The sequence below is a fragment of the Corvus brachyrhynchos genome, unplaced genomic scaffold (genome assembly GCF_000691975.1).
Source record: "Corvus brachyrhynchos isolate BGI_N302 unplaced genomic scaffold, ASM69197v1 scaffold307, whole genome shotgun sequence".
NCBI lineage: Eukaryota > Metazoa > Chordata > Aves > Passeriformes > Corvidae > Corvus > Corvus brachyrhynchos.
The window spans coordinates 1,488,867-1,498,734 of NW_008239288.1; the positions used below are offsets into that span (position 1 = coordinate 1,488,867).

At 42.8% G+C, this 9,868-nt stretch overlaps 1 protein-coding gene across 2 annotated transcripts in view; it reads left to right on the forward strand.

The window, feature by feature from the left end:
• Positions 1-6: 6 nt before the first annotated feature.
• Positions 7-9,868, forward strand: part of SEPHS1 (selenophosphate synthetase 1) — a 23,225-nt gene continuing 13,363 nt past the window's right edge. Inside the window, exons 1-3 of one of the 2 annotated variants that reach the window (XM_008638370.2) lie at positions 7-206; positions 2,485-2,746; positions 5,906-6,009. In XM_008638370.2, the coding sequence (XP_008636592.1) occupies positions 2,554-2,746; positions 5,906-6,009 (297 nt within the window). In that variant the 5' untranslated portion in view covers positions 7-206; positions 2,485-2,553. Of the gene's footprint in view, positions 207-1,305; positions 1,861-2,484; positions 2,747-5,905; positions 6,010-9,868 lie in introns of those variants that run through there. The other variant, XM_017740410.1, reaches the window with a different exon arrangement.

Sequence of the window (9,868 nt, forward strand, 5' to 3'; positions counted from 1 at the left end):
CCCCGCCTCTCCGGCCGCACAAAGAGCGGCAGCGAAGGCCCCGGGTTTGCCTCTAAAGGCAGCGGCTGGAAATTTAAGGTGTCCCGGAGCCATGTCTGCCCGCAGCGCTCCCCGCCGCATTCCCCGGATCGATGGTGGTTGCAGCGCCTCGCCTTGTGTGTCTCGGGCGGTCGGGCTGGCGGTGGGTGCGCTGGGGTTTGTTTGGGGTATGTACCTGGCTCCAGTTTTTCCTCCCTCCCCCTCTTTTTCCTCCTGTGCTCTCCCCTCTCTGCTGTTTAGGAAGGCAAGGGTTAAACCTTAGCTTTTAATATTTATTACGCCGCTCTTTTAAAGTAAGAAACGTCTGGGTTAGGAGGTGTTTGCTGCTGCTGGGGAGGGATGCTTATCGCTCACATCGCATGCCGCATGGACTGCCAGAATCACAGAATGTTCAGAGATGGAAGGGACTCACAAGGTCCATCAGTCCAGCCACTGGCTCTGCACAGGGCAGCCCCAAGAATCACACCTTGTGCCTGAGAGTTGTTCAGACTCTTCGTGAACTCTGCCGCACTCGGTGCTGTGCCCACCAAGGTCACCAAAACTTGGTCTTGCGGGGAATGTTGCTCCCGTGGCAGTCTGTGAAATACACAGTTGCATGAAGCTTTAATCAGATCTTCATTAGAAAACTGACTGTGTTCTTGCACTGCGGATGTTTTCCATTAAATGAAATCTTGTTTGTGTCACTATTTGTTTTCAAACGGGGGAACTGTGTCCTTACAGTCCTTAAGGCTGCAAAAAGTTCCTGGTAGGCTGTGGCCTCTGCATCCATCCCTGTGTAAGTAGGCAGGGGGTGCTAAGCTTGTTGCAATTACTGGTTAGATGAAGGAAGATGTTTCCCTTGTGGGGAAAGCTGCTTTTTATAATTCTCTGGAATTAATTAGAATGAAGTGTTAAAAAAGAATGAAGAAAAAAAATTCCCCCTCTCCTTGAAAAGCTTTTGTCTCCTATTTCTGTTGACAGGTTGTTTTCCAGATACTTTTTTTTTTTTTTTTTTCTGATTGCAAGTGCTTAGTGCCTTGCATTGGAAGACAGCAGTTAGGAACTGAATTCATTGCTCATCCAAGACACGTTCTTGTAACTGGAGTTTGGATTACTGCCCGAGCCTAGGCTTTGGAAGATTTGTTTTAAATAAGTGCCACACCTCCCAGAGAAGGAGGGAAAGCACAGTGAAGGGGAGTTGGGCTTCACATCAAAAGTTCTTAGGGAACTTAAAACTTCGGTTCCTACAAATTATAGTCAATAAATTGACTTAAAGGTTTATGGAACAGATGTACTTGTTAATAAGTGCTGTGTAGGGGAGATACAGCACAGTCTGTAGATTTACTTCTTTCCTTCATTTAGCAAAGTTGAACTTGGCAAATACCAGTCATTGCCGTCTTCGTTTCTGCTTAACCTCTTTAGGACGTGGCCATCGGTATCAGGTTTTGTCAGTGATCCTACTGAACTCCGTTCTTGTTGCTGTTACACAGTATCCTTGCTTTCTAAGAAACTACCACTAGACAGGTTGCTTTTAGTAATTCCTGAAAACGTCTCTGAGAAAGATGAATTGTATTTCATCACAGCCATTCCTGTTTAGAAGTCAGTGTCTCGGTTAGGCCTCTTATTAGTTTTGGAGTGTGGTGGATGTGAGTCAGAGTGGAAAAACGTTCTAAAATTAGACAAGCATTGTTAAGAATTTTATTAAATGAATTGCATCAGTGTCTTTTTACACTACCATTTTAATGGGCAATTCTCTGATTCTCTGTATCATTAGTTGACTAAAAAAGGGCTGAAGAGGCAAGAAACTTTTCAGCATTCTTATGTCTTCGAACATGCTAAAAGGTAAGGTGACATGCTTGTAGGTGAACCAGACTGCTTAAATACAGCCTCTTTGTTCTTCTGCTACCTCTACTAACAGAGCACCAGGACTGTGTTTTCCCCTAGGGAGAACAGGTGTATTATGGAGCTTCAGCTTCTTACTTCAGGACTGAAGCAGAGCCATTATTTGAAAAGCATCTTATTTTTGAGATTAATATGTTAATGGCTAAAATTATGACCCCACACTGAGCTGAGTACAAACAGATGTCTCTGCTGAGCATGTTGCAGGATCAGGGCCCCGGTTGCCTTTTGGAAATTGGCCTCTGTGCTCTGGGAACTATTACTTCTTTCATTACCTCTGTGTTAAATGAGGTCGGTAAGTGTGTTAGATTCTTTTTTTAATGAAAACCTGATGCAGCATATTTGGAAAAGAAGTTTATTCTGTGATTCATCTGGCATAGTTATAGTTTTAAGTGTCAGAAGGTAATTGTGTGAGATGTGCACACCTGTCTTAACAGGTGAACAACAGCATTGAGTGCTTTCTCTTTCAACTTGCTCCATGTGGAAAACATGTTGCCTTGCAGGTCCTAGGAATTTCTAATGTTCCAAATTTTTTTATTATTATTATTTTTTTTATTTTTTAATAAGACTGATCAGCAGAGAAACTGATCCCGTTGCTCTGGGGTAGGAGAGGCCGGCAGTCTGTGGGAGAGAGCCATGTCTGTTCGGGAGTCGTTTAACCCGGAAAGTTACGAACTGGACAAGAGCTTCCGTCTGACCCGATTCACTGAACTGAAAGGCACAGGCTGCAAAGTGCCACAGGATGTCTTACAGAAACTGCTCGAATCTCTACAAGAAAACCATTTTCAGGAAGATGAACAATTCTTGGGGGCAGTTATGCCCAGGTTGGGTAAGTAGTTGCTGCTCTGGACATTGGTGGTCTTTCTGCTTGGTTTGCTTAGTGGCACAATCACATTTGTGGTTTGTTTAACCAGTTTGAAAATTGTATGTTGTATAATGCATGCACAGCATCCAGAAAGCTGAAGAATGAATCTCATGCTGTCATTTGTTGGCATCTGGGATACAAGAATTATATTTTAATTATTTAACATCCTGCAGTGCACTCAACTACAAAGGCAAAACACTCAGGAACGGCCATTGTGATGGGCACATCCTTAGGTGTTAGTTTGCTCCTCCCTTTCCCCAGTAGATGCTGTGCAACCAGAAGTCCTGTCAGTTGATTTCTCAGTTAATTTCTAGACTTCTATCTTCATGCATTGCATTTGGAATTTGATGCAATGGATGAATGAATTTTACGCTATTAGATGACTCCCAGGTGAATTTCCCCTCTCCCTCCCCTTCCCTCTGTTCCTGGGTCACAGAAAATGAGCAAGAGAAGTTCCTTGCTTCAGCTGACTGGGAGTGAATTGTTTCACAATTGTCATTATTCCTTTGAGTCCTTTCATTGTTCCCCACTCTAACTCTTTTGCTCACCTGTAGAAGCTGCCTGGGAAAGGCTGCCTTTCCAAGACCTCTGTGTTCTTGCCAGCTTCACTTTCTCTTTGATATTTGCACAATGATGCAAGCAATAAGGGAAAACAACCTGCACAAGCCACCTACATGGGGAACAGGGCAAATGTAGGTATTTTGATACCAGCTACTGTACCTAATATTGATATAGATAAATTAATGTAGATAATGTACTTAATGACACTTTTAATTCTGTTTGTCTATTTACTCAGCCCTGCATATTCAATCTCTTTGCAGTGCAGAATGGTTTTTTTTCCTCTCAATTTAGGAGTATCAATGGAGCATTTATTCTGAAGTTATTTCATTATCAATTTAGTGTCCAATAATCTCATTTAAAATTATATAAACATTGCTAATTGTCTATTAGCAACCTAACAGGTTGCAACCCATTATTCTGGTAGAGATTGAATATAATGAGAGATTAGTAAGGCACCCATGTTCTTGCTTAAACAATGGGGATCTTTGTATGAAATATCTGAGCAGCAATTGTGTATGAAGCTGGGGTGACACTATAATTTAATATTCCCTGATGGAGGACACTTCCATCTTTTTTCATCCCCAAATTGCTATTTATATGTATTTTTCTAAATTAAATAAGCTGTTCACAGCAGCATTTCAATTTGGCAATTTTCTAAAATCAGCAATAATTTGGTTTAAATTTTTCTTTCTCTTACAAACTTACAGGCTGTAAACAATAATGGTACTGCTAGTAGATTTTTCTTTTACAGCTATATAAAAAGGTCTAAAAGTAGACTTATGCCATCAGTTTGTAGGTGTGATACTATGTAACAGAAAATCTGCTAGTAATAGAAGGTGAAGAGTTCAGGTCTCTTCTAAAATATGCTTTTGTGATGAGTATCGCTTCTGCAAATGTGTCTTTGGATAAGTTTGGTGTGATTTGTCTTTGATATCTCATGCTTAAAAGGTATAGACAGGTAACTTTGCCACCTGTGCCTAGGCATCATGCTTTTGAAATGCAGTCAGAGGGAGGTTGCCAGCAGCAGGCTCAAGCTCTTCCCTTTTTAGTTCTGCAATGGATGTTACCCAGAGCAAACTTAAATATGGCTGTAAGTAAGAAACTGCAAATCTTATGTTTATCCTCAGAGCTGTTATGGACCTGAAATCAGTCACGGCTCCGAACAAATTCACTTGTTATTCAGACCTGTTTTGGTGGAACATTAACGCAGCCTCAGAAGGACCATCATCATAGCCCCTTGGCCTGTCTGTCAAGCAGCGCTTTTGATGAAATTGTGGAAAAATGCCCAAGTGAAGTTGGTCTTGCAACATTATGGCATGACTAGGTGAACTGAGGGCAAAACAGCTCCTGGACCTGGGCCACATCCATGACTGCTCATGTGCCCTTCCCTGGAGGCACTGGACATCAGGCATAGTGGCTTGGGAGCTTCTGTGGAGATTGAACAGCCCTAAATTACTGCTTGGGAGCTTGTCAGTGTCTGTTCTCTTCCAAGGCAAGATCTCCTGCCTCTCCAGGCAGGAGAAGCAAGAGCCTCTCCACCTATATACCAATTGCCTGGCAGACCTCTGTCCCTCAGATGACAGCAGCTTGCTCCATCCTTGTACAGAACACTGCTAAACACTGGCTTGTAGCTCTTGCTAGGGTAGTGTGTTTCATTAATACATGGGGACAGGTTCCTATGTGACATCCGCTCCCTAAAAATGGGCTGTTTTGAAGACTCTTGCCCTGTGGAGCATGCAGAGTAATTCCAGGCAGCTTGCTGCCAGCCCAGGAAGGAGGTAAGCTTCCTGCCATTGCTGCAAGGCACAAGGTTATCCATAGAGAGAAGTGTGGCTGAGCCAGCATGTTGTGATTTGTCACCTGCCCCTTTGGTGTGGGCTCTTCCATCATAGCAAATACTGGGAGGTTCTCATATCGCTTGTTCTGTTTGAAATATCCACTGTCAGGGAAAAGGTTGTGCTCAGTTGTGGTTTTCTCCAAGGAGTTCTGTGTCTGTCAGGTGGTCTGCAACCTTCCAGCTTTGCAAGGCAAGGTTAACGCAGTTGCAAAAGCTCCAGGTGGGTGAACCATCTTTCACCAAGGGCCTGGCCTGTGACTTGTGGAGTTCTTGTTCCTTCTGAAGTGAGGGAATGTCCTTTATGAGATGCTGTGTCCTTTCACAACTGTCACTGTGTTTTTGTTGAGATCGGAGTGACAGGAAAACCTATTTGCTTTTGACAATATCAATGTACTTAGTTCCTCTTAACTTTAAATGTACTTACATAAAAGCACAGATGTTCTTGATGTGCTGTTATGCTGCTGCAAAATAATAAAGAACATTGTAGTTTAGTTCTTGCCTTCAGCCATTTGCACTTATGTTCAGTTCCAACCAGGAGTTTTCTTTCTTTGCTTTTTTCTCTTACTTGTGCTGTGTGCTTTCTCTGATGAAAGAATTTGCCGTGTCTGTTTACGCAATCTTACGAGTTGTATTTCACAGGCGTGTTTTATAAGCTGTCTTGTTAAGAGCAACAGATAATTAAGGGCACAGTTACTCGCCTCACTCATGGATTTCTGTCTTTGCAGGAATTGGGATGGACACTTGCGTTATTCCATTAAGACATGGAGGTTTGTCATTAGTCCAGACGACAGATTATATTTATCCTATTGTGGATGACCCTTATATGATGGTAAGTTGGCTAAACTTAGTTCTTGGCTCTGTTGCTGATTTGAGCTTCTTGCCAATCTGATGGCTGTTCTGACCATTTCTTCTAGATATGCAGTGCTAATTGTGTGATTAATTGCATTCAGAGTCTTTCCTTAATAGACATGTAGAGGGAAAGGCATCATTTCATCCTGGAATCTCCCATGTTGGCCAGGAATGCAGCAGTGCTGCTTTCTATGTAGGTGAAAGCTGCGAGAACTGCCACCTTTAATTCAAATTTCCCTTCATTTCTTGTTCTGTGGGATTTGGTTTGAAGAGCCCAAAAGGGAAAAAAGAGCAGCCTGTAAAGCAGCAGAGAGTAAATTCCACTTACAAGCAGAACCGCACTGTAATTGGCCTTTTTAGAGGTACTGAAATAACCAGGTAACATGTTAGAACTGGAAATACCTAAATGTCTGTAACTGGCAATAGTGCCTGGCAATTTCAGAGTGCCTTGTGAACACCAGCTTTCCTGTGGTGCTACCTCCCCTTGAACACGGACACGTTGAAATGACTGGTTGGAAGGTGTGTGCACTTTGGCCTTGGTTCCTTCTGTGTTCTGTCTCATTTAGTCTGTTTCAGCAGAGATTCCTGCCTGTGTGGGAGTGATCACTATTGACTTGAACAGGTCATGGGAAACAAATGAGCTTTTAAAAAAGACTTAATAAAGCTATAAGGAAATGTTAAATGAAAGGTGCTAGAATTCATGTTTTCTGTGATTTGGATGTGACTCCATTGCTTTTACTGCTGTTGGTGTGTCTGAATGTTTTATGTGCTGCTGTCTGTTTGCCCTGTGAGACCTGTCTGGTAGGTTTTAGACACAGTTTGAGATTGGGACCATCTTTTTTCTTTTTTTTTTATCAACATGCTTGACCAGGTGTTGTGCACATATGTAAGCCTAGCTCCTGTGATTTCTCTTCCAGGAGAGCTCTCTTTCTGCAAACTGAGCAGCCAAAAATCTCAGGCTGGCCTCGAGTATGGAGTTGTTGAGCTCTCCTGTTTTAAGTGGGTTGCTTTAATATCTTGTGGGAACTTGTCAGGGACCAGAGGAAAAAAAAAGTTTTGGAGATCTGTGTTCAAGTTCAGCATCTGAGAAACTCTTTTCTCACCTTATAATAAAAACTTGAGGGACTAACTTGAGTTTTAAAGACTGTGGTGAAGTGGGAGGGTTGCTTTGTTTGGAGACGCCACAGGAGTAGATAGATGGGCCTGTGACCAGGTGACGTTTAGGTCAAGTGTGGTAGGAGTGGAATGTAAATTTGGCCTTAGTCCAGCTTCAGTGGTTGCATCATAGTTACAGTCTGTGCTGTGATGCATGCACCAGCAGCTGTAACCTTGGTGCTGTCTAACTTTCAAGTCCTTCACTTTTCATTCTTGAGGGCATTTATTTTAATCTGGTGGCTGGCCACTTCCTGATGTGTTTATATATGTGTATTTCTTCCTAAGAGCTAACTGAAAATGGGGATTTTGTCACGAGCCTTCTTGCTGATACCACCAATGATGATCCAGCAGGATTACTGCTCCTGGACCCTCTGCTCAGACCTCTCTCTCGAGGGCCAGAGTACCCCGAGGGACAGTATAGATTACCTTTTACTTGTGTGGACCACCATTGGTTAGAGGACAGTCAAATACAGTTTGCCATGGGGTTTATGGATGGTTGTTACAAGCAGAGGAATTGTGAGACTTGGGAATTTTGAGTTGGTGTCCAGGCTGTATAAAGGGGTGTGCTCTGGCCTCCTCTGCTCAAGACAGGCTACTGCTACCCTGCTTCTCCAGCTGCTTCTTTCCCTGGTTTAAGTCCAGGTGTCCCCTGACCATGCCTATTGTTACTACCCTGTTACCAGTATCACTCATGTGCAGTGCACACTCTCCTTCTTGCCCTTCCTCTCAGTTTCCTTACCCAGGCACTTCTACTCTGGTTTTGAGTGGCTGTTTCCCGATTTAGAGCCTCTTCCTTTCCCTCTGCACAGGGTTTACCTGCAGCTCCTCATCTGATCTCTCTTCCTAATTGGAGGAGAGGAAGCAAAGAGGGAAAGCCAAAAGTGCAAATGAACTCCAAGCTGGGTGCTGTGACAGAAGGGATTAGGAAACAGCTGAGGAAGGCAAAACTGCCTGTGGACTCAGCTGAACTTCTGATTTCTGCTTCAGAAAACAGCTTTCTCTCACTCTAGCACTGCCTATTTTAAAACTAAGTTCTGCAGTTATATGCAAAATCGTTCTTCTTTCTTTTCCCCTTTCTCCTTCACTTTGGCTTTGTCCTTGAAAACATTTAGTCTGTGTGCAAAATTATCCCTAGGATGTACACCTGTAAAATCCATACCAAGCACAGGATTTATTCAGCTTAAATGGTTTATTAGAAAAGTTACAAGCAATCGCAAAAAGGTTTTTTAATAGGTATCAATCCACTGGGAATAGGGCTGGTACTGGCCTCTGTTGTGGCACTGTGGAGACACCTGTTTGAGTACAGGAGCAGGAGCTGGCTGGTTTGAGAGAGTGCATCTTTCCCCTTCCATCCAGGAACCTGTTTGTTGCTGTTTTAAGGACCTTCACTCAGGATTGGAGATGGGCGTCTGATTCTTCATCCTTTGCCCTTACAAATAGTTCTTAGTATTGCACACAGATCTTTGTGTTTCAGGGGCACTACACAAGCAGGCAGGTGGCCTGCAGCACCTGGCCAGGCTGACTCCTGTTTGTGAGCCCTGTTGTGTTTGTTGATGTTCACAAGCCCTGTGTTGTTCTCTCTGCTCCTTCAGACTTGGGAATTGCACTTCCCTGAATTTGTTTCCATAGTGGTTTTGGCAGCTGGCAAAAGCATTATTAGACTGACCTCTGACTATCAGATGTGTTGTCAGTATGGTTTTAAAAACTTATCTGTTATTCCTAACAGGGCACAAACCAGCAGTTTGCTTGGTAAATACTGAAGATAACAGAGAATGGCTTGATAGTTCCCTTCCACAGAAGGGAAATGGCAGGCATATAGAAATTTAACAGCCAATATCCATCAAACAGTGCAGTATACAACTCACTTTTTTCTTAATAGTTTAAGATTTATATGATTAAAACATATTTCAGTTCCAAATATCAGGGATTCCCCTGATGCCGCTGAAAACTCTTGAATTTATGAAAAACTGTTGTTATATTTATTTGTGACTTGGAGATGTTGTTTCATGTCATCCGCAGGTGAAGTAACTGCCTGAAAATACTACCTTTTTACAAATTGTATCAAATAAGCATGTTGTTATTTTTACCATGGTGGTGTTCCCTTTGAACATAATGAAAAGCACAGATTTAAAATCATAAAGCCAGGTGTTGGTTACCATTCTGCAACTGTAAACCTAAAACAGCTTTCATAGAATGCACGGAGTCTTCCAGAGTAACACAACAGAATTTGTCCTATATTTTAAAATACCTTGCTGTCCCTTAGGGCACACCCTGTATGAGGAAGTTCTGCATCTTGATCAGGAAACTTGATGTCTCATTTGTGCTGGATCCATACCTCAGAAACCCTGACTCAGATCCATTAATTTAGTAAAATTAGTGTAACTAACCTCATGTGATGCAAGCGATTGCTTCTCAGTCCTGTCAGCTTCCTGACTTCTTAGACAGACAGCAGCAGACAAACAGTTTTGTCTCTTGTATAAGTTTTGTTAGTGGAGATACTTACACACACAACAGTCAGTAAAATTGTTGGTACTGTAGCAAAATTCAGCCTGATCTTGTCACCTGAAAAGTGACAGATAGATACATCTCTCTCACTATGTGAGCGGTGGGGGCACACAGCTTCCCTCAGTGGTGGCAAATCCAGTTCCTGGGAGCCCTGAGCTCCTTCATTCCCTACCCACGCT